Below are 24,226 nucleotides of genomic sequence, written 5' to 3' on the forward strand. Positions count from 1 at the left end.
GCATCCCCTCTGGGTGTCGTTTCACCACCCTAGTCCCGTACCGATCCGATAGAGGGATGACAACTCTGCCCACAAGGACTCTGCGGTACTTGCTGGCACTCTTTACTTAGCTATGTTGTAGTCGTGGTTTAACCCCAGCCAGCAACTAAGCACCACGCAGCTGCTCACTCACTCCCCCCCACCCAGTGGGATGGGGGAGAAAATAGGGAAAAGAAGTAAAACTCCTGGGTTGAGATAAGAACGGTTTAATAGAACAGAAAAGAAGAAACTAATAATGATAACACTAATAAAATGCCAACAGTAGTAATAAAAGGATTGGAATGTACAAATGATGCGCAGGGCAATTGCTCACCACCCGCCGACCGACACCCAGCCAGTCCCCGAGCGGCGAATCCCTGCCCCCCCCTTCCCAGTTCCTAAACTAGATGGGACGTCCCATGGTATGGAATACACTGTTGGCCAGTTTGGGTCAGGTGCCCTGGCTGGGCATGAGAAGCTGAAAAATCCTTGACTCTAGTCTAAACACTACTGAGCAACAACTGAAAACATCAGTGTTATCAACATTCTTCACATACTGAACTCAAAACATAGCACTGTACCGGCTACTAGGAAGACAGTTAACTCTATCCCAGCTGAAACCAGGACAGTTGTTTAGCTCAGGTTTTCTTTCACATAAAGCGTTGCTCCTCTCCTCGTTGACCTACTCAGTCATCACGTACTTTGACGTCCTACTGGTCAGCTCCTTCCCACCAAGCTCCTGAAGTGACCACATTTCAGCTCCGACACGATGCCAGCCTCTTCTTTAGGATGCTCACATGAAGCCCTCCTTCCTCCCTGATCCAGACTCACATTCATGCTGATAAGATAAGCCCTTTTCTAATGTAGAAACACCATGGGATCCCTGCATAGCAGCAGCAGAAAAGCCATCAGGCTCAGGTGCTCGAGCAAGGGGCTGGGACACCTGAGAAGGCCACATACAAGCCCAGTAATGTGTAAATACCATTCACCAGCTTTCTCAGCCTGAAATCCTACCACAGGTCACCAGCAAGAGGCAGGACACTTTTTTCTCCCCACTTCCCAAAAGTATCTGCTGAGCAGCAGAAAGTGTGAGTGCGTGTCCCCAAAGGGCAGGAGCCAGGGGCTGCACGCAGCCTCCGACCGGTGACACGGGGACTCTGGACCACAGAGGTTTGGGCTCTGCGTGGGGCTCTCCAGCAAAGCAAAGCCTCTTTCTTTGGGACAGGTGATCTCACCACACAGCTGTGAGTTTTATAAACCATGACATCCCACTGCTGGGCATTTGCCCTCTGAATAAATCCGAGTCCTCTCCATTCGCCAACCAAGCGCATCTCCTGTGGCTGCAAAGCAACAGACCTCCATCTGCAGGGATTAACGAACCAAGCCTCATCAATTCCCAGCTCTCCTGCAGGGAAACTGAGGTCTGGAGAGGAGCAGCTTGCTCAGGGCCACGCCGTGCACCAACGGGAGGATGGGGACCAGCACTCTCTCCTCTAAGTCTCCATCTCTCCCTGCGAGCACAAGACCATTTTCTGTCCCCGAACAAGCAGTAAACCCTGGGACCCCCACCTGCCAGCACCCCTGCTCTGAGCCCTGGAGCACCTTCGTGTCTAAAGCTAAGTAGAAATCTCAGTGATCCTGCCACCTCCCCTGCTTTGCTTGCTTCATTGGTATGGTAAAAATACAGACACTTTATCCAGGAGTAAACACACACATAGACACAATCGTAAAATTAATAACTAAACTCTTAAAGCTAGTGGATTGATAATTTGGGGTTGATTTTCTGGGAAAAGGAGGAGTCGATTGATACCTCTCACATTTATTTTGGGAAGCAAACAAAAATGTCACATAAAAATGCCAATATGCTTCAGAACTAGAAAAAGCAGGCAAAATTTAATTTCATTTTGTTGGACCCCAAGGGTGCATAAACTCAGGGGTGCTATTAATGGAAGTTGATTAAAAACAGGCTCTCTTGTTTGCCTTCTTAGGCAGGCAGGCCACATCAAATTTCGCTCTGAGGTTGGGTATTTTTGTCTTCTTTCTTTCTTTCCTTCCTGCCTCTCCCCTCTCCTCACACGATTTGGTTCTGCTCCAGCATCTCCATACCCAAACAACTCTGCTTTAGCTGCCTCTCTGCAAAGCGACAGAGCTGTGGCCTTCCAGGTTTCGGTGCTTCTGCATCTTTCCAACCCTTCCAACCCCAACCATCCAGCCTGCCTCCAAAGCACAGAGTACCTTGGAGCTGTGCAGGCCACCACGATACCACATCCGCGCCTCCGTGAAAGCCCCCTGCATGTATTCCCAGCTGATAAATGCCAGCCACATACGCTTGAAATCCATCCAACTCAGCTTAACAGCAAATGTTTAACAGTAAGCATGAGCGATAACCTATGTTTCCGATGCTGCTTTCCTTCTGTTTGCTTTTACATAAGGAACAGTGGAAAAACCACGTTACTTCGCTGAATTTCCTCTGAAAGATTCAAGGCAGCAGAGTGCAGGCTCCCTCAGACATTAGAGGTTGTTGTGAAAAGAGACTAAAATGGATCTTTAATGATCACGGTCAGGACCTCCAAATACTTCTCAAAGGGAAAACACTGACTTGCCAGAACCCGAGATTAAAAGTAACAAGCACATAAACATCCTTCACATGGTTTTGTATTAGCCAAGAGCTGTTTCACAAGCAAGCTGTGTTCTCTCCCTCCCTCTCTCCCTTCTCGCCAGTCCCCTTCCCTCCTGCCCAAGAAAGGTCATTTTCTTCACAGGGAAGAAAAAAGAAAAAAAAAAGAAAAATCTTCCACAACAACAGGGTTTTAAATCAAGCCAAGGAAGAAAACTTCCCTTTCACCAGTTCCTAATAAATAACTTCAACCTCTTCAATGCAAATATTTCCAAACAAAGAATCTCTGTTCAAGACAGAGTCGTAAATTATCATGCTGGCTTTTGTTTTGTTTGAAATCGGACCCAGGCGAACCTCAGTTTGGTTTCAAAGAAAGTCTTCTGCAGTCTCATATCAGTAGGGACTCATGGAGGAGCCGAAGGAAAGTCTCCTCCCGTCTCGCTCCAGCTCCCGCAGCTTCTCCCCATCGCCGCCACCAGCTCCCACTCCGTCTGGGAGCAGGGAACAGATGTCCCAGCCAGGCGGGCGCGTATCAGCTGTGCTGCTCCCAAAGCACAAGGACGATTAAACTTGTGTAAGGTTGTGTGATGCCTCAGAGTATCCCGGGTGTGATGGAGCAGGGGAGCAATGGCTTGGGCATTTCAAGCCAGTCCATAAAGGAGCTCAGCAACAGCGGCAAATGGCATGAATGCTCAAGAAGCAAATCCAGATCAACTCCAGAGTACAGCTGGACCAAAGCCAGTCTGACACCAGTGCAGCCAAAATCAGGATCTGACCCTATGCTATTTATAACATACCATGACATTTGCTAACACAGTAGTCATAAGTGCATAATTACCAAGTTTGCACATTTAATAGCATTAAAGCTAATGCTCCAGGACGAGAAATGGTCACACGACTCTGACACCGCAGTTATTGGTTATGCAGGAAGTATTACCTTCTCCCCTGGTACCAGTTAAACTAATTGCACTGTCAATTAAATATCTGGAGGTGCTTTGCTCTACAGCCAGGAGCTGGGCTGCTCTGTTAGCAGCACTCACTCTAGACTAGACAGACCAGGCACAGGGACACGCACGTGCGTACATGTGATGAGATGCTGTTTGGGAGTTAAGTCATTCCCACAATTAATTAATTAATTCAGCCGCCTGACTTCAGGTAGCTACTCAAGTGGAAGTGAAAGACCACGTACTACTTCTTGCTAAAGCCCTGCAGGGTTGAGCTGGCAACCTCCCCGTACTGTTCAACGGCCTCCTACTTCAGAAGGTGAGCTCCCCTTGCTCGTGTTATTACTGGACACCAGATTATTTTCTGCTCAGGGTATAACCTGGCATCTTTACACCTTAAAAAATACCCCTAAAGTTAGGAGCCAGGCTTGCTGAAGCACTGCGCACAGCTTGCACGTTCTATTTGCAGATGGCTGTGAGAAGCTAACCTGCAAATCCAGGGCGCCGCTGCATCCCTGCGCAGGCAGCTTGAGCTCTGCTCAGGCATTTCGGGCTATCTCCACCTCCCCAAGGTTTTTTTACCCCCACCCCACAGAAATGCAAGTCCCACGTTCAAGAGACAGCTCAAACTGAGCCATGCCACGGGAGCTGACAATTGTCAGATTAAATAAATTATTTAATTGTTTTATTGCGTGACAATTAAATGGACGCCTCGGTTTGTGTTTTGTCCTACGGCTTTGCTGTTACTTTGGAGGTTAGATAAGGATGGTCGTGTGGTGTTTCTTACCCAGGGCAGCGTCCCACAGTCTGTCCACCGTGCTCCTGCAGGATCAGACCCACAGCACCAGTAAGGGTCAGGAGATAGGTCATCGTTAACCAGCTCCTAAAGCAAACGCGTTCTCGGGATCCCGGCACAGAAACCTGCAGGAATTACAAGCACCTTCTCTTATCTGTTCCTGATAACAGCTCCACTCTGAAGCATCCCTGGTGAGTCACCAGAAACCCAGAGATGAGAGAAGTCATCCAACAGCAGAAATGGTGCACATCCAGCAAGGAGAGGAGACCGCCCTCAGTCCCTTGGGGCAGACACTAAATTGCAGTCAGAAATCCTCCGTGAATTACTGAGTCAAATTTAATTAAAATATTTGGGAAAAAAGCAGAAAAAGCTTGTCTGTGAGATGTACAGAGAGGGTGGTTTTTTTTCTCCCCGATGCCAGGAGAGCGATGATACTGCACCATTCAGACCCCTCTACGCTTGTCAGGCCAACGTAAGGCACGGAGGTACAAATCCACCACACCAGCACGAGTAGCTTTACATTAACCCAGCGTTTCAACATGAGGAGAGAAGGAAAATACTGACGAGCTTGAGGACTGAACACAAAACAGGAAGAGAATAAAAGAATTGCTTGCAAGTTCAAGCTTTTACTCACCTCACTGTGCGCTCCTCTCGCCGCAGAGGACAGGACTATTTACACATGAAGCGATCCGAGAATAAAATGCAGGTCCCACTGAAGACAAATTCTGCTGTGTGATTTCCTGTGATTTGGAGAAATAGGGCTGAAGGCACCCCTGGGGTGCTCAGTCTCCCCTTCGCCCCAAGACCCATCCTGCTGCACCGTGAGCGTGCAGCCATGGAGTGCTCGTGCCTACTCACTGCCATGCTGAGCATCACCGTAAGTGGCGTCTGCTGGATGATTTTAAGCTGTGAATTGGTGAAGGGAAACGTACAACCCACATCTCAAGCCTGGGTAGTGGGTGACGGACTCAAAACCCTTTAATACAGTCATTACCCTCAGTAAAGTGAATTGAATAGGTCTTCCTGCAATCCTTACGGAACAGGTATCCATGATGCTAAAAGAGATCCACTGCAAGAGAAACCTTCAAAATTAGCAGCGCAGGAAGACTGGAAGGGAGGTTTATTTTTCTAGCGGCATTCAGGAGGGCCTCTCCAGGACGGAGCTAAAACACCCTGGCTTTTCACCCTTCTGCCTCCGATTGTAACTGTTTGGAAGATAAATGCTGGCCTATCTTTAGCACTGGCATCTCCCACATTATTCACTTTGAGATGGAGCAGAGAAATGTTAACAAAGAACAGTTGAAGAGAAACTTATTTATTCAGCCTAACCACTGGAATATGGCTTTTCCTCAAATATTATGCTACAACAGATTCTCAAACCCTCTTTGTCCTCTGTGTTAACACCCATATTTGTCTCTTGAAACAGAAAAGGGACCATGGCTATTTTCCCCCTTTCAGGAAGCAAGGACCCGATGCTCTGCTGCTGGCTGGCTCAGCACAGCCTCCTGTGCCTCCTGCGTGCCGACAGCACAGCTGCACGCTAAAGCAGGGATGGGAAGGGCGACGGTAAATGGCCTGCTATTAATCCCAGCTGCTAAACAGAAACGATGAGCGGGGAAGAAGATCATGCGCTCACAGCCTCTTGAAGCTGTCACCCACTTTGTATATCGCAGGGATTTGTACCAGAGCTGAAAGCAAAGCAAGACTGAAAAGGAGTCTGAAACCTGCAGCATGGGGAGGATGCTATGCAACCTCCAGAAATCCTACGGAGCTCAGTTAGCCTGCTGTGTACATTACGTGACATTTAGGCACACAGCTATAGAGTTCCCATAGATGTTTCCAACCCAAAACTCCCAGAATTGTAACAGCATTAGGAATTTGTTGAGGACAATTAGCTCAGCTGCTGATTATTTCTTAACCGAGTCTGGTTTGCCTGGCTGAAAGCTGTTCTGGAGGTCGAGTTGCTTTGCTTTGTACGTAAATCTTGTGTACGTATGTAGGGTGTCTACCCAGAAAGCAGCCATCAGGGTCTAACGGCAAAGGGAGACAAACTGTTTCACAGACTGCATGCAGGGGGATAAGTGGGGGAGGGGGGGGGGGTGTTAAATGTGGGGGTTTTGGGGTGTTTTGTTTTTTTGGTTTTTTTAACGAGGAGGTCAGGTCAGAGCCCAGACCTGTTTCCTTACCTGCTGAATTGCAGGCACAACCCTCCCCTGGTGCTGGAGGTCAGCTGGCTCTCCTACTGCAAGGAATTTTTTAAATGCCTTCCTGTACTTATAAAAGTTGGTGAAGGACCTATCCAAAAACAACCCCTCCCCTCCTGATTTTCCTCAGCTTTAAGCTAGAGAGAGACAGGCTTCAGCTGTGCCCGGAGTCAGGAGCCACCACTGGGCTCCTCACTCAGGTCATCTGCTGAACTTCAGTGCCCAGAGGGTACAAGTACCCTGTTCTTCATCTGCATCGCGTTCATCTTCTTCCTCTGCCCCAGCCCTTACCTCCCCCCAAAAAGCTCACAGCATGCTGTTTATCCCTATTGATCAGTACGATTGCACTTCAAGCCAGGACATCAGGAAAGCTGTAACTCCCCAGAAAAATCTTACCACAGAATTGTTAAGTTAGAGGCTACAGCTCGCTATCGCCTAATACCTAATAACTGGGAAGTTTCAACTGCTGGAGGCTTGCCTTGAAGGAAGATGCTCCCATGGGATTACACTATTAGCACAGGAGTATTTCAGGAGAATGAAGAAAATACAGAGAGAAGATTCCCAGTCCAGGAATTTGCTTTCTACTCTGTGGAGAGCTTCAGGTGCTCCTCGGCACATACATCATAGACAGAGGAAATCTTAGATGCGCTTGCACACACACATACGCACAGAAGCCCCACATAACTTCACTCCTGTACCACACCAGAATACCCTTGCTTTTCAACTCCAGGAAAAGCACGTCCACGTCGTACCACTCGCTCTAGTAAATAAAACTGCATTACATCCAATTACCAAACCCATCTGCAGCACTAAACAATTTATGGGTCAGGAGGGGAAGGGGAGAAGAGACAAAACCGACTTGGACGAGAACAGAAAGTATACATGCACTTTTGTGAACACCTGAGGCTTGCCCAGTTGCATTAAGGTTCTGGGACACAGCCAGTTACAAACGCTCCTTAAACGCCAATTCAGGTTAACAGAAAGATCTCAAAGAAGCAAAAAAAAGTTACACAAGGTGAGTCTAACTCGGCTCTCGTCTCATTAGCTCGTACCTGACAGTACAGACCGCAAAACCTCTCTGAGCGGCATCCCCGAGGAAAGCGTTGCTGCTTCTGCACTGGCTACCGACAGCCTTTAAATCCCTTTAGCCGGCCAAGGGGTAAGGGAAGCTGGAAGAGGACGGTTAGATCCCTAAAATAAGGACAGTCCGATAGGTAGTGTGCAAATATATCAGATTTTATTACTCTTTTATGGAAATAATAACAGACATTCAGGTAGAAACATATTAAATTAACGCAGTCAACAGTTTAAATGCAAAAATAAATATAAAGTCCAGCAGCTCGATGCATCTAAACCAGCTCATTTCTCCTAACGAATAGAAAAAGATTTTTTTTTTTTTCTTTTTCCGCGCGCGTTCGTCTTTTAAACGGGAGAGAGTTTCATACAATCGAATAGAAACGAAGGTACAAGCGCTTTCTTAGAAAACATCCCGACCCCAGACCCGGCTGCCAGCCCCGGGGCGATCCCTTGCAGCGGAGCCCAGTCCGTGCCGCTGCCGCTGGGTCGGACCGGGTCGGACCGTGTCCCACCGGGTCGGACCGGGTCGGACCGGGGTCCCACCGCCCTCAGAGGGCCGAGTCCGAGTCGCTGGAGTCGAGGCTGTTGCGGAGCCGGCAGCTGCCGAGGCGGTCCCGCTGGAGGCTGAGGTTCTGGGTGCTCCGCCGCAGGCACTCCAGCGACTGCAGGAAGGATTTTTTGGCCTTCTCCTCCTCCATGGGGGACACCCCTTCCTCCTCCACCTCCTGGATCTCGTCGAAAGTCACCGGCTGCGTCTTGAAGCGCGACTGCCGCGGCCGCCGCAGTTTGCCCTTGGGGGTCTTGGAGGGGCGGGCGGGGGGCGGCGGGGGAAACTCCTCGGCCACGCACACGAAGTGGGGCATCACCGCTTGGTAGCTGGAGCAGACCCCCAGCAATTCGGCCGGTTTAGCGGCCATCCTACCGCCCGCGGGACCGCCCGCCGCGGGGGTCGGGGCAGGAGCCGGAGCCGGAGCCGGCGGAGCGGGGTGCGCTGCTTCGGCCGTGCCGGTCACCGAAAGCTCCGACGGGTTGAAGAGGCCGGGAGGGGACGGACGGCGCCGAGAAGTGCGGTACGGTCCCGTCCGGAGGGACGCGGTGCGGTGCGGAGCGGAGCGGGGAGAGAGAGACCCGGGACCGGGCTCGGTGCGGAGCGGAGCGGGGAGAGAGAGACCCGGGACCGGGACCGGGACCGGGCTCGGTGCGGAGCGGAGCGGGGAGAGAGAGACCCGGGACCGGGACCGGGCTCGGTGCGGAGCGGAGCCGCCGCCGCCGCTGCTGCTGCTGCTACCGGCGGCGGCTCCTCTCCGCCGTTATATAGCCCGGCGGTGCCCCCGCGGGAGCATGCTCAGACACAGCGGCGGAGCCCACTCGCGGCGTGGAGGGCGCTTCCCTTCCGCCTGACGTCTACCCCGGGACCGCCGCCCCCGGTTGTCCCCCCCCCTCCCCGGTCCCTTCTCCCCCCCGGGGCAGCCCTGAGGGTTGCTGAGCTGCAGAGGCAGTTCGGCTTTGTACATCTCCCCTGGCAGCTTTTGGGTGGTTGGGGTTGGGTTTTTGGTTTTTTTTGTTTTTTTTTTTTACCAATACCATCGTTTCTATGGCTGTAAAAGAATACTAACAGACCCGGCGGCTTTCAGCAGGGACAGCTACCGTCAGAATAACTTACACGCGGTTCAAGGCAACCCCGAGGCAAGCCCAAAGCGGAATACCCTAATGCTACGATGACCCACGCTGAAAATACCGACATCACGCGGGATGCTCCCACACAAGAGACCATCAGCAATAAGGGGTTAAGCAGGACTCAAGACACGGGGATCTCATTCCCAATTCTGCCACCTCTCATGTAGTTTAAACGCCTGCCTCAGCATGACTCCGTTTTCTTTCCTTTTAGAAGGATTCCTAAAATTTTCCGTTCCCCTGCGGGCTCTGTAATACTTCTTCGACGCGATGCAGAATCGCATCCTCAGACAAAAAAAAAACCAACCCGGCATACGACTATTACTGAGCTGAAACAAAAGCTTGCAAATTAATGACGGCTGGGACCACGCTTTAAAGCTGTGCGTGCCAAGGAGTCTCAGTGATGGAAAAACCCAACAGCGTAAGAAAAACACATGATAGGAATAGGAAAGGAGCTAGAAGGAAGCGGAGTAGAAGAGCACGAGGGAGGAAGAGCCTGAAATGGTTAGTCTGTCCCCTCTCTTCAGGGCTAATGTTAGACTGTTCCCATAAAGACATTCTCCAGTATAGCTTCACCCACTCGAGGATATTTTTGAAGCTTGGTTAGGAACTGGGAAGGAAGCAGAGGCTTAGCAACGGCATCGGGAATCCCGGTCTGTGCCGGCGAGGGGACAGCGTGCTCAGGACCCCGAGGTTTGCCAAGCAGTCGGTGGCCCCGTGCTCGGTGTGCGCACCCGGCACAGCAGAGCGGTGTAGGGGTACCCGGGGCACCTCCAGCACCAGCCGGTAAATTAGCCCACAGAGAGATCTGCGCTTCTTCCCCCAGCAGCCCTGGGTCCTGTGCCCAAGCTAGCACGTCTGCAGCTAGCTTGAGTTTATTGCGCTTTACCATAAACCTCGTTCTTTCTGCAGAGGTAGACAAGCGCTCTGAAAAAAACCCCCAGCTTACATCCAGCACACGCGTCCTGTGCCGTAGTCCAGCACACAGAAAGGGACTTGGTTTTGAAAGCTCACCATCAGAAAGTCTCAGCTTTGTCTTTGGGTAAAACTCGGGACTAAGTCCCTCCTCTGCCTTAGCAGTGGCGACGTTTCAGGACTTGCCCTGGAAACAAACCCTTGTAATGACAGCCCTCTCTCAAACGGGATAAAACAAAAGAAGAAGACAGCTTTGGGAGAGAGGGGACCAGCGGCACTCGCTAGCATGTTTCCAGAAGGCTGGCTGCTTCGCCTCTTGCCAGCGTAAAAGAAACATGAAGAGCCTTCGCTTTATGAAGCACCTGGCTGCAGTCTCTCGGCTCCTTGGCTCCCTGAGGCAGCTTTACGGCCAGGTTCAGTTTGAAGCCTTTCTACTGGGAGATACAATTAGCTTAATAAGGGAACAATTTTCTGTTTGGTCAAATTGAATCATTCCAGCTTGGAGAAGGCTGTGGTTTTTTTACAGTTGATTTTAATGGCTAAATTTAGCCCATACAGCCCTTACTGCAGTACGACGACTTTCTCTCCAAGAGCTCTATTTACAACAGGTTTTATTCCCCAAGACTTGATTCTGCAGCGCGGCGAGAGCTGAACTGCGTTTCCTCGGCACGGTCCTCTAAGAAGACGAGCCTGCAGGACAGCGTGGAGGACTCCTGGGGCTGAGCTTGTCTATCCTGCAGAAAGAAGCTGTGGGGTGACATAGGAGCCTTGCTCTGGCGATGGAGAAAAGCACCTCACATTCCTATGAAGCAAGGTAAATTTAATCTGCTCTAGCGTAAGGGGATCCATGGTTCTGCCGAAAAAAGGCCAGTTGACTTGGTATCTGAAATTTAACACATGCATCCCCAGTCCAAACTGCCCGTCTGGTTTCATCCAGAAAGTTCAGCATAAGGGCAAACCGGTTTCACTTCAGGTAGAACGAACATTTAATTCCCTCACAATTCTGATTATAAAGTGCTCTGGGGAATTTCAATGCTGAGTTGGAGCAACATCACCATGGTAATAACCAGAAGGCCTTAAGATTTTATTTGAGACAATTCAGAAAAAATATCCTGTGACATAATCCCCCAAGTTAGGTCTGCAATGCGCTAATGTAAAAACTATATTTACTCCAGTGGTTTAAATCATGACTTCAGTCTCGGTTGCTCCCGCTATTGAAATGTGACCTCATGGTATAGATTACAAAAACTCTCTGCCACATGGGTCATCAGAGCGGATTCTGTCCTGCATAGTACAGGGCTGAAGTCATGTTGTACAGAGGCTGGAGGGAACCTTTACCCGGGGTTAGGAACGTTTCAAATGCTGCCTGTTTTACAGAAAATACCCGCTCGACAGCTGTGGGGCCCTGGGAAGTTAAAATGCCACGAGAAACAACTAACGCTGCTGAAACAGCACCACGGACATTAGTTTTTATGTCATCGGGTCACTCGTTTAACAATCCCACTATAGGGAATACACACATAGCCTATTAATTATTATTCCTCTTGCTGGCTATCAGGTTGAATGCCACAGAAGGGAAAGGAAAGAGCAAGAAGAGGAGGTGGACAGAGAGAGAGATCCACCTCTTCCTGTAGAAAAAGAAACTTTTGAAAGGCCACGGCTTTCACAGAAACCACCTGTAGTTAGGGAATCCCAGCGCGGATACCCTGAACACTGCGGTTCGTGCCCCCGAAACGGAGCGGTGCGGGATGAGCTGCTTCCCAGCAGGATGCCTTAACCCATCCCCAGCAGGTGGGTTTCAAATCTCCTCTGAAAAAATACTCAAGAGCAAAACCTGCCTCTTGCTGTCCTGCCCGGTGGCATTTCCCTGTTCTGTACGGACAGACACCATGCAGCGCCTCGTGCTGCTCATCTCGACTCGGCATTCTGCTCTATGAATTAATTTCCACAAGGAAACGGGACGGAGTTGCAGTTCCTTCTCCGCTCTACCTCACACCCTGAAACAAGCCTCTCTAAAATAATAATAAAAACATTCGGCTAAGTACAACCTAACAGAAAGCAGCTTACGAGTAGGAAAGGACAAAATAAATGAACAGGCAGTCGATACGAACTACTTTTGAAAGCAGAAGGTAAGTCTTCTCATCTTTTTCTCTGCATGCACATTTGATTTAAACCTGAAATTGTACCTTTCTGGTGGGGGAACCCAAGTTACTCAACGAGGCCCAACTGAAACCCACTCCGAGTCTGCTGCCTGGAAAAAAGCAAACTGTTGTTTCTTTCTAGCTATCACAACAAAACGGCAGCACCACCGGGTGCTGCTTAACTCAGCAGCCAGGCCTCTCTCAAGCACGCACGAATGCATTTACACCAGGGAACTGTTTGCCTAATTACTTGCAAGGGCTATGCGCTCAAGGTTGCCATATCCCTTCCCTTATGTATTTGGTTGGACATCCTTTATCTTCCTTCGCAGTGTTTCTAGCTGGGACTTCAGCAGCCTTTTAACATTTTTTTCCTTTAAAAAAAAAAAATAAAAGAAAAGCAAAGCCCAGCCCCAGGAGCTGACTGCCTGAGGGTGATCCTACAGCAAGGATCACACACCCGCACGCTCACAGTCGGGAAGCCGACAGAGCAACACGCAGCCAGCATTTTAAATGCTTGACGTGTCGCTTGAAATATTTTCCTAAAAACAGATCCCTCACGTTCCCTGGGCCACGCCAAGGGGCATCCTACCCGGCAGCACTCAGGGGCAGCCGCAGAGAGCCCGGCAGCTGGCGGCGCAGGTGAGGAAGAAGCTCTTCTCCCCTCTGCAGCAGGCAGGTATCGAGAAGGATTTAGCCACAGGATTGGAAATCTCCGTAGGCAAGAGAAGATCAGGCTTGTTCTGGAGCACACCCTGACTCCAGCCTCCCACCCCGAGCACCGGGATTTTCGTCCCCTGCAGCGTGAGACGAGGGAGAAGCCCTCGGCAATGAGGATGGAGGAAACTTCCCTACGGCACTTAGCGTGTCTCGGAGGGCAGATACGTTCAGCAAGGCACCCGCCAGCGGCACCGGGAGACTCAGGTCCCTGCCAGGCTGTTTGCAGGCAGCCTAGGAAAAATTACTACCACGAGGAAGCTATTGCTGACATACCAGGGAGTTGCTAGGATGGGCAAGTTCTCTGAGGGATGCTTCAAACTGGATGTGTTCAACGCATGAATTACTGGTGCATGGAAGAATTTTTTACATCTTCCCAGGCAGTCTGCCACAGAAATGGTGCCACCTTGCCACTTATCGAGGTTTTAAGAGACTTCTCTAGACAAAATAACTTTTTAAGAGAAAAAGGTTGTCTCATTTTTATACATAACTCGGCCATTTTAGCTGAAAAATGTATTTCCAAGCCAACCTAAAGTAGCAAGTATGGGAAATTCAGCTGAGTTGTTGACTCCTAATGTTTTCTTTTTACAGATGGCTCCTCTGCACAATCCTTCCTTCCTCAGCCCATCCCTGAAACCTGGCTCCTCCTCTTCCCCGTCCTCCAGCTGCGGCTCCTGCTCCCTCTTCCTCAGTCACAGCCACCAGAGTTTTAGCGAGACCCAGGTGAGCCCAGGCCCACCGGCCCAGCGATGCTCGCTGGCACAGCGATGCCATCCCCGACGGCACCGCTCTCTACGTGGGAACTGACCTGGAAGAGAAGGTATTCCATAAGGCACTGTTAGCCATCCAAAGTCCGAGCACTGCTATTTCCATTAGTATAACTATATCATCTGTACATATATTTATAAAATGTAAATCAATGCAATGCTGAATCATTTCAGGGGTGAGGTCACAGGGCTAGGACGCCAGAGATGTAAACCTGCCACGGATTTTCACTGCGACGTTAACTCACCGAAACCCACGTTTCGGCTTCCCAGCGAGGCGTGCGAGAAGAGTGCTGTTGTAACTTGGCCAAGGGTGGTCAGCTCAGGCTTGGGCTGCTTTAAAATGAAGACCACAAAGATCAAAGTCAGGTTTGGTAGGAAGGATGGGTAGAAATGAGGAACCCTCAGAAGCAGAGGAGTCAGCCAAAGGCAGGAGCGTGGTGAGGGTTGAGACAGGAGGGAGCAGGAGGAGCAGCGGGGCCGGTCAAGAGCAGAACCAAGGCTGGAGTAACAAGAGCAAGGGACAGAATCTGGGGTCGATGGCGGGGATGGAAAACTCAGCCGTGGGCCGTACAGGGTACGTGGCATTCGCTCTCTTCAAATCTCACTTCTCCCTGCCAGCCCGTGATGAGATCCAGGAGCACGACCGTTTCTCCAAGGCGAGGATGTACCCACAGCGTGACCATAGGTCGTGACAAACTCTCGTTAATACTTGTCAGGAGCTCATGATACAACACGGTTAATGCAAAGTATTCAAAGCTCCTACCCCCTCAAACATCTCACTTTTCAGTCTCGCCTGACTTCTTATGAGCTGTGATAAATCCCGTAAAGCTTCTGCCCACTGCCATTAGGACAAAGCACTGACTAAAATGTTTGAATGTATTAATACTCCTCACAGAAATACATTATTTTATTCTCTATATTGCATTGTTTTAATTGTAAAGTGATAGCTGAAGTGAGAAGTCAGTGCTTCAGTAGCACATCACACGATAACAGCATTTGGCTGTCATCAGACCACTAATAATAAATGTGGCAATAAACCTCTTTGTTTTCAAAAGAGCTGCAAAATGTTCCCTGACGAAAACTGCTACATTAAATTTTCTGTGTTTGGCCTGACGGGCGTCAGAAGGGATGGCAGCTTTTCCCGGCGCTGTTGCTGACGTATCAGGACACGGTGATACAAGGATACAAGATAAAAGTGCAGTTTAGACAACTGGAAACCAGCGATTGCAGAAAACTCAGCTGTTTAAAGAATGAAACTGTAGTTTTATCAAATTAAGAGACTGACTCCTTTGAATAATCCTGCTGGTACAAGTTGCTGTCATTTGGAGTAAAATTAACCTCTAACCTCCCATGGCTTTAACTGTCAAGGTATTACTATGTCTAGTTGTTACTCTGATCCTCTCAATTAAGCAGCACAGAAATTAGGATTTCTAGTTCAAGAATACCTTTTGCAATTAATAAAACACATCCTGTCCCAGGTTCAAAAGCTTGAAAAAATGTTTTGCCCGAGAAAACAAATGAAAAAAAAAAGTTTTGGAAAAAAAAACCCCCAACTTTTACGCGTGCAGGGGAGAATTTTGCTATGAATCCCAGGAGCTTGTGTCCCTCCATGCGATCCATGCCAAGCTGGTGGCCAGGATGGTGCTGATGGCCACGCGTGCTGCGTCCCAGGCAACGTGTCAGCTGCGGAGCAGAAATGCTATCGGCAAGGGAGCGAGGAGAGGAAGATTCCCCTGGTCCTTGTCCAGGAGGCTCAGTGTAACCCATAGCTATCTGAGCACAGGATGCTTGTCTTGGTTTCTCTTCTGTACCCAACTGCTGATTTTTGCAAGAGCTGAAGAAATTGAATTATTTTTTGAGACTTTTCCTATCCTTTCTCACATTTGGACAAAACTGACCACAAACCTCAAAACTAGCGAGGGAAGGCTGACCAGCAGACAGCACGGCCACAAAGGCTCTGGCTGCTTTGGAGCTTGGGCAAAAGGGAAACCTTTCCTATGTGAGTCAAGATTAAAAATCTTATGTTGGTGCCACAAATAGGATCTTAGCACCTCTGAAGGATTTTATCTTCTACTTCCTTCTGCAGCTAAAAACACTGCAGAGCATCCAAGCATTTCAGCAGAATAAATTTCATTTTTTTTCCTCTTTTTAAGCCTATTGGTAAGTAATCAAGAAAGAAATCAACTGTAGTCTAGCGATGAAAACAGAAGTTTCTTGACAATAAACTATCAGGCTTCAAGAAACCAAATCCTGCAGACTGCTTTTTACTCAGTCTCTAAAACTTTTTGGGTACTTTAGACAAAAATTACTACAACCACATTAGTAAATAGGTGAGTGACACCGGTTCCAACAGCTGAAGCCCTGCCTTGCAGAGGGCATCTAGTCATGCTGACAAGCAGAAAGAAAAAAAGCATAACCCCATCCCTGTTAGATTAAAGCCCATAGCACCCAAAGCTGAGGAATGATCTTTGTAACACTGGGAAGAAGCTTTTCTAAGATAAAACAGAGCCACTTTGGTCTCTGCAAGGGAACTGAAGCCAGGAGTTAACTGATGAGGTGACCAATGACTCATCGGTGCAAAATACAGGGATTTTACAGAGAAGCAGCCAATGCTCAGGCTGTTTTATTCTACCTGTGGCTGCTGCAGCACCAAGATGCTGCCTCCTGCGTCCAGCCCGCAGTGCCTCGCTCCATCGCTCTCCTTGTCCTGAGGCCTGGGAGGATTTCTTCATGCTGGCCTGTCAGCCTGTCCCAGGGAAGGAAGCTCTTCTCTGGCACGAGTGACGGCTTCGTCGCCACTGGGGAAGCACAGGTTATTGGCAAATTTTGCCTTACGCACAGTTTGCCAGATATACCTTCCTACCGACGTGTCCCCTGCCTCCCCATCCCAGTGCCACATCCCGGCCGTGTAAGCCAGGGAGCCTGCAGCCACCCTCCACTTCCCAACAGAAAACACCACCGGGCAATTTTAAATCCCTCTTCCATCACTCCCGCTTGCTTTTCCCAAAGAATTGAGGGGGCCTGCATCTTGTGGTCCTCCTCCTTTCCAAGCTCCCCCCCACCCCCCCGCTATTTCAAGCTAAAGGCATGCCATGCCGGTCGGGCAAGCTGTGTCCTCCTTGGCACAATGCAGAAACCCAGTACGGAAAGACGCGGGGACCAGGGCGATACTGGGAACCATGTAAATTCTGCAGCATAACAAACCGGGCACCAAGCTGGGACTGCGGGTTGTACATCTAGGCCAGTACAGCCTCTGGCAAGTCACGTCTCTGTTCGCTCCCACTTTATCTTTTGCTCTCTGCATCAAAAGGTCTTCAGGGCAGAAGTCCTCCCGCAGCCCTCCCTGATGATGACGAGGACCTGACGGCCAGTGACAAGTCACAGCTACAACTCCCCTGTGCCACCCAATGCTGGGGCTCTTTCTAGCCTGTGGGTTCTTCCAAGTGGCCTGTTTCCTGCTCTTTTCTGCTTTAAAGGATCTTGCTCAGCCAGCTTACCTCCCAGGGTCAGCCACTGCAGGGTTGCACGGCAGCCTGCTGGCACAAGGGCACTGCTGGAAACACATGCCCAAGGGCAGAGGACTGGCACCGGTAACTCGGAGATCAGCTGTAATGTCAACCCACTCTTCAGCGTGGATCTACGCGGCGTCTCCACCATGGGAGACAGAATAAGTAACTGTATTGGGTTTGCGTGGCAAGGTTTTGGTAGCAGGGGGGCTACAGGGGTGGCTTCTGTGAGAAGCTGCCAGAAGGTTCCCCCAAGTCTGACAGAGCCAATGCCAGCCGGCTGCAAGACAGACCCACCACTGGCCAAGGCTGAGCCCATCAATGTCAGTGGTAGTGCCTCTGATGATAACTTATTTAAGAAGGGAAGAAAGTTGCAGCAGGCACAGAAACGGCAGCTGGAGACAGACGTGAGAACATGTAAGAGAAACAGCCCTGCAGACCCCCAGGTCAGTGCAGAAGGAGGGGAGGAGATGCTCCAGGCGCCGGAGCAGAGATTCCCCTGCAGTCCGTGGGGAAGACCACGGTGAGACAGGCTGTCCCCCTGCAGCCCGGGGAGGTCCACGGTGGAGCAGATCTCCACCTGCAGACCGGGGAGGACCCCACGCCGGAGCAGGGGGATGCCCGAAGGAGGCTGTGACCCCGTGGGAAGCCCGTGCTGGACCAGGCTCCAGGCAGGACCTGTAGACCCATGGAGAGAGGAGCCCATGCTGGAGCAGGTTTTCTGGCAGGACTTGTGACCCCATGGGGGAACCCACGCTGGAGCAGTCTGTGCCTGAAGGACTGCAGCCCGGGGAGGGGACCCACGCTGGAACAGTTTGTGAAGAACTGCAGCCTGTGGGAAGGACCCACGCTGGAGAAGTTCGTGGAGGACTGTCTCCCATGGGAGGGACCCCACGCTAGAGCAGGGGAAGAGTGTGATGAGACCTGCCCCTGTGCCGCTGGGAAGGGGTAGGTAGAGAATCCGGGTGTAAAGCTGTGCTCGGGAAGAAGGGAGAGGTGGAGGGAAGGTGTTTTGAGATTTGATTTTATTTCTCATTATGCTACTCTGGTTGATTGGCAATAGATTAAGTTAATTTTCCCCAAGTTGAGTCTGTTTTGCCCATGATGGTAACTGATGATCTCTCCCTGTCCTTATCTCGACCCACAAGCCCTTTGTTATATTTTCTCTCCCCTGTCCAGCTGAGGGGGGCAGGGAGTGATAGAACGGCTTTGGTGGGCACCTGGCATCCAGCCAGGGTCAACCCACCACAGTAACACCCTCCTGTGAACAGCAAAGTGGCTGCACATGCAGCTATAGGCAGAAACAACTTTCAGTTGAGCATCATTCTGGATCCAGTGAGCACTCTCTGTCTGGATGATCCCCTGTGGTGTGAAGACTCTGCTCTAAGCTTGCTCAGCCAGCAAAACCTCCTGAGTGAATAGAACAAAGGTTTTATTTCTGTTGGGAAACCTAAATCAAACAATGGGGGCCATGCAGCAGACCTCCTCGCTCCTTATTCTGATTAAAATTCTTCAATACAGTCCCCACTTTCTTTACTTAAAACAAGACCTCCTAGCTCTTCCAAGATGAGCCTTCCCAGCGTGAGCCACCAAAGACCAGCCAGCTAACCTGTTCTTCAAGGGAGCTTGTAGTAACTCCGCAAAGCCGTACTGAACGTTACATGGAAGAAGAATGAGGTAAATCAAATAAGGCGACAGGGGAGAAAGCACCCATCTGTTACCTCGCTGAGTGACTGGCCCTCTGGGAAGGGCCAAGCACTGCTGAGACCCTCTCTAACCTTTACCAGTCACTCTCGGACGTGCCAAGAAGAGGAGATACCACCTGCAAGATCTCAGCAGAAGTTAGGTGCAGGAAGGACAAGCCAGTGAGCTCCAATTTAAACAAACGGCCCAGGTTGCTATAGAAACCGCAAGGATGGAAAAGCAGCACTTTGAAAACAAAACACAGTGAGGCAGATTTCATATCCACTCTGAAAAGGTTTATGACCAGAAAAGGCAAAGTCGGTGTTAAATGCTTTTTAGCTAAGTCAATAGCAGCAGCACTTTTGAGAAGGAGGCATTATGGATTCACAGCACCCATCACACGTCTTCTAGCCCAAACCCCAGGAGAACAGTCTTCTGTAATTTGCCAATACTATGGAATGAAAATTCTGGTTTCTTAACCCCTTCCTGGCACCCTGTCTCCTTCTACATTATTATTGTAGCTATAAATTACTATATGTAACTATACTAAGCCCATCACTCATGACAAATGGAAAATATATAGCTAGAAATAATCTGACACAGGAGGAATAGAATTATCTAAGGTTTTACATCTAATCAAAATTGAAAATCCTAAAGAGGTTTGGGGTGTTTTCGCCTGGAAAAAAGAAAAAAAGAAATACAGCAGAGAAATGGCAGAACTTTGCTATTGATTTTGAATGGCATGTGCTCAGATCAACCTGGTGTGGCCCAAAAGCATAGTATTCAATCAGATATACTCTAACCTCATCAAGAGTTTGTGCTTGAATATTCAAGTATTCTGTCATCAAATTATTATTGCAAGTAGCATGGAGACAGAGAGATTCCTGATGCCAGTATGGTTAATTAATAATGTTACTGTTTATAGAGGTGTTAAAAAAATGAATGGTTACATACTGTTGATGGAACCAGTCACCCTTTTTTTCAGAACAGCTCCATCCTGCATGTTCCTTGGGGTGACAGGTCACTACCCGTCCTTACCAAAGACAGCTTCCATTCGTCTGCTCCTTATCATCAAGCCTGAGGGCCACCATATTTTGGAAAAGGTGATGGCTATTTTGGAAAAGGGAATCTTAACTGGGGCAACTAGTAGACTCTATCTGTTTGAAAGCCACAGACAATGAACAGCTTTGAGGAATGCAATTTTTCAGCTTTTCTTGGAAGAGACACACATACTGTGCTGAAAAATAATATTTCAGCATGAAGAAACAGGGAAAAAGTAAACCCACAGTTTATATCTTCTGCATAAAGTAATATCGTCACACCTGCAGAAGGGAGCATACGAGACCTAACTAGAGATAAATATCAACAAATGACAATGGGAGTGAGAGGGGAGAGGAAAAGGCTTGCAGAGGACAGTTTGGGAGACATAGAAAGAATACAGGGAATATGGAAAATAAAATTCAGAGGTGCTCTGTAGGCAAAGCAGCTCTTAGCACCTGCTCCACTACCTCATATGGACAGACTACTCCATGCTTAGATTAGTGTGTCTGGTGATAGCGGCAAAATCAAAAAACCTCTGCAACCCCCTTGCCCCTGAATCCTCTGTGTACGTATATACCTTTGTTTTCAGATAAACAATAAATTTTACTTTAAATTAATGTAACGTACTCTGAGTTTAAATCTTTTTTCAAAAAGCTTTTGTCTGGCAATACTGTACTGTCAAACCAGTCCTGGGATGGAAGAGAGCCTTATGACTGGCAAGTAAATCTTTCGGGTAGCATTTTTAGAAATACTGTTTTCAAATCCATGTAACTAGGAGAAAGTTCCTCCAGCTATCTTTAAGTTAAAGAACGGAACCTAACTACATATTTACAATTCTAAATACATTATCCTCTGCACTTGACTCCAACAGCAGAAACAGCTGAATAGCAGCACTAGAAATTTTCAAGTTGCCCTGGTCTCTAGTGAAAAATCTTTAGGTGCCATGAGAACACCACCAGGCTCAAGACTTCTGAAATCCCAGGTTTGTGCACATCCATTTTGAGAACTCTAAGAGTGCTTGCAGCATTCAGGAACAAATTTCAACCTACAGGAAAAATGTCCCTGCAGAAACATCTCCTGAGATGTGGGCTGGAATCTCCTCTGCTCTAAGCCATTTCCTGCTGTCCCGGCAGGCAGGAGGTTGCTATCCACTGCCACCTGGCTAGGTGACTTTTTTTGGGAGGAGGTGGGGGAGGAAGGAAGGACCCATAAGCTCCCAGCTGACAAAGAAACTTGACCTCTATGCCAACTGTTCCCCTCGCAGCCAGGGCACTCAGGACAGGGGGAGGAACAATGCCACGTGCCCACTGTCAACCAGATTTGGATATAAGCAGCAGCCATTGACACACGAGAGCGAGCAGAACATAGTAGACACCAGCAACAAAAGGGTACTGCCCCAAGAGAGCTCTGTGGGATACAGCATTTCTCTTATAAATAATTTTATTGCTGGGGAGGAAACCATGGTCTTCTCCCAGATCAGAGGAAGTAAAGAAACCAAACCACAATTTGCTAACATTATAAATTGAAACCAAGAAAGTAAGTGAAAAACTGTTCTTCGGGAACAGTATCAGCCTCCAGGGCCCTACCATCAGTTATGTGCCATAGCTTCATTGAATTCAAATGTGTTGCAATTTCCACAACAGGCTGAGGTTCAAGGGTTTAAAAGTTTCCATCTCGTCCCCACCTCCTACTCTCTCTTGCAGCATGACTGCTCTTAACACAGTGTAAACAAATGTAGCTTGTATGAACTGATAAAGGCTCAAGTGTTGCCTTGTCAGAATACCTGGAGAAATTTGCACTGCCCCTTGGTCATGGAAAACCACTCTCTGTCAGGACTGCCAAACCTGGGCACATACAGGGATGTGCACAGAGCTCTAGTTACCTAAAGAAAGTAAACATGAAAGTAAGCGCCTCCCTCCTTCAAAACTAATTCTCAGGAGATACATCACAGAGCCCAGATCTTAGATTCAAATGCAAGCAATTAACATTAAACATACTCCAAAAATGTATTTCTATACAAACTGGGATGAAGGTGAAGACGTTATTAGATAAAAAGTAAGTTTTCTAATAACATTCATTCATTTTAGAAGAATAAGCCATTTCAAAAGCTGTATGGTGCTTTAGGTAGAGAAGCTGCTTCTAGAGTTGTTTGATATACAAAGAAAATGATTCTAGCCAATTTCAGAGCACAGGGATTTAAATGGCTCCACAGTCTGTCCTTTAAATTATCAATAATGTTAAAACATAGTCATAATTGAGTATTAATAACTTGACTGCTCTCATCAAACAAGAAATTTAAACTACTACTGGCTAAGAAAAGATAGACATTTTCTACACACCACCTTATTCTTGCACTGAAGAGGGATGCTAGGTTGCTTAATAATGTTAACATGTTACAAGGCAGAGAGTATTTATCCATGCTTAGATCCTACTTCACGCAGAAAGTGAAGACGTACCAAACCTATGTTTTGCTCCAGTACACTAGATGCCACGTAGCTGCAGTGAGAACTTAACCACGTGAGCAGCATACCTGACCTAACATCCACACAGCAGTCCTCTGGTTCCTACTCAGAGGTGAGATGTACCCAGGGCAGGCAAACTTGAAGAATTCCAGCAAGCCAACCTAGAATCAGGTCTGAGCTGCTGACTGCTCCTCTGTAACAGCAGAGGTTCGAGAGACAACCCTCCACGTAATACTCTTGTAATGCAATATGCATTGACCTAGGAGCAGTAGCACCAGAGAAAGTGCTGCACCTGGTGCTACCACACTCCTCTTAGTGTAGCTTTGCAACTGACTTACGTTGTGATTATAATAATTTGGGTCCAAATCTTTGGACCAATTCTTCTGGGTATCAAATTTGGCAGCACAAGCCTAATTTTTAGAGATGCTGACATTTCCTGTCCCACCTGAAATCACTGGAAGCCACAACTTAGTTGTTCTAAAAAGAAAAACTAAAAAGAAACTAAGAATTTAGCAAATTCTGAAAGTAATGTTTTCCATCTCTTTGTGTCTATTTTCCTGCCTATGACACAGAGGTAACCATTTTAAGCCAGCAGGGATGGAGGACTGTTAATACTCAAGCAATGGGAAGTTTCGACCTGGCTGATAAGGCTTGTGGCTACAGTGTCTCTGTTGCGTGCCTTTGCCTGTCTTGTCTACATGGATAAAAGGTTCGGATAAAGCCTGACCACAGAGTGCAGAGCAGAAGGGAGCCTCTGTTCTACTAGACACTGCTGTAATTCAAGTAGTTATATAAATAACGAAACTGATTGCTTCATTGGATGAGACTTTGCAACCTACAAATAAAGAGCAATGCACTACCCCTTGGTGAAATGAGCAATACTCAGAGATGATCATGAAGCGCAGCTTTCTCATTTCTGTACACACAGAACATCCAGCTGGCTTTACATAAAAGAATCCTGTCTTGTTGTTACTTAGATCATAGATCACTACCTGGGGGACAAAGGGGAGACGAGAAGATGCAAAAATAACTGCCCACTGAATCTTTCTGCTCCAGTCAGTATCTCTCAGATCTTTGATGTGCTTTGTGTTCTTTTAAAAATGATCGTTTTTTCACAAACTTAAAGTGATTTAGTATCGTCTAATAGCATATCATTTCTGAAAACAAAACAGCACTGTCCACATAACACAGGCAGCTTCTGATTGTCAAAGATCTTCATAATATTGTTTCTTTTCCCCCACCAGGTATTTCATAGGACTCTGTTCCTGTACGGCTTCCTTTAAATCTGTAGCAATCTGAGGCTCTGGATCTGCTGTGCGTTTATATCCAACAATGCCCAAAGTGCCTCTTCACTTCCAAACTCCATCAGGTTCTGGATAAATGATCCTAAAGGTCAAGTTTATCCGTGCATCTCTAGAATGATATTCCTTAGGCACTCGATGCTGTAAGTGGCATTAGAAAAACAAAACAAAACAAAACAAAACCCAAAAGCATGAGCTTGTGTATTTAAAATACAGGTTACCAAGCAATGTAAAAAAACTTCATTTCCTATGATGGCTTTTTATTAACATTTCTAAACATTTAGATAAGGGAAAAAAATCATGTTCTGACTGCTCAGGGCCACTGAAAACAAAAGGTCTTTGTAGATTACTGTAGATGTGTTAATT

General features: G+C 48.2%; 2 protein-coding genes across 3 annotated transcripts in view; both read right to left on the minus strand.

Annotated features, from left to right (window-relative positions):
* Positions 1-7,794: 7,794 nt before the first annotated feature.
* Positions 7,795-8,794, minus strand: C5H11orf96 (chromosome 5 C11orf96 homolog). The gene has a single exon (XM_069784666.1). The coding sequence runs from the start codon at positions 8,571-8,573 to the stop codon at positions 8,205-8,207; it is 369 nt and encodes a 122-aa protein (XP_069640767.1). The 5' UTR covers positions 8,574-8,794; the 3' UTR covers positions 7,795-8,204.
* A 2,511-nt stretch (positions 8,795-11,305) lies between these two features.
* ALKBH3 (alkB homolog 3, alpha-ketoglutarate dependent dioxygenase) overlaps positions 11,306-24,226 on the minus strand; it is a 31,475-nt gene continuing 18,554 nt past the window's right edge. The window contains exons 9-10 of one of the 2 annotated variants that reach the window (XM_069784669.1): positions 14,113-14,200; positions 11,306-13,908 (exon numbers count right to left, since the gene is read on the minus strand). In XM_069784669.1, the coding sequence (XP_069640770.1) occupies positions 13,793-13,908; positions 14,113-14,200 (204 nt within the window). In that variant the 3' untranslated portion in view covers positions 11,306-13,792. Of the gene's footprint in view, positions 13,909-14,112; positions 14,201-19,330; positions 24,002-24,226 lie in introns of those variants that run through there. The other variant, XM_069784671.1, reaches the window with a different exon arrangement.

This window comes from Haliaeetus albicilla, chromosome 5 (assembly GCF_947461875.1).
Source record: "Haliaeetus albicilla chromosome 5, bHalAlb1.1, whole genome shotgun sequence".
Lineage (NCBI taxonomy): Eukaryota > Metazoa > Chordata > Aves > Accipitriformes > Accipitridae > Haliaeetus > Haliaeetus albicilla.

Excerpts from the sequence above, each read along its gene's own strand:
- C5H11orf96 (XM_069784666.1), bottom strand. The coding sequence starts at position 8,573 with ATGGCCGCTAAACCGGCCGAATTGCTGGGGGTCTGCTCCAGCTACCAA.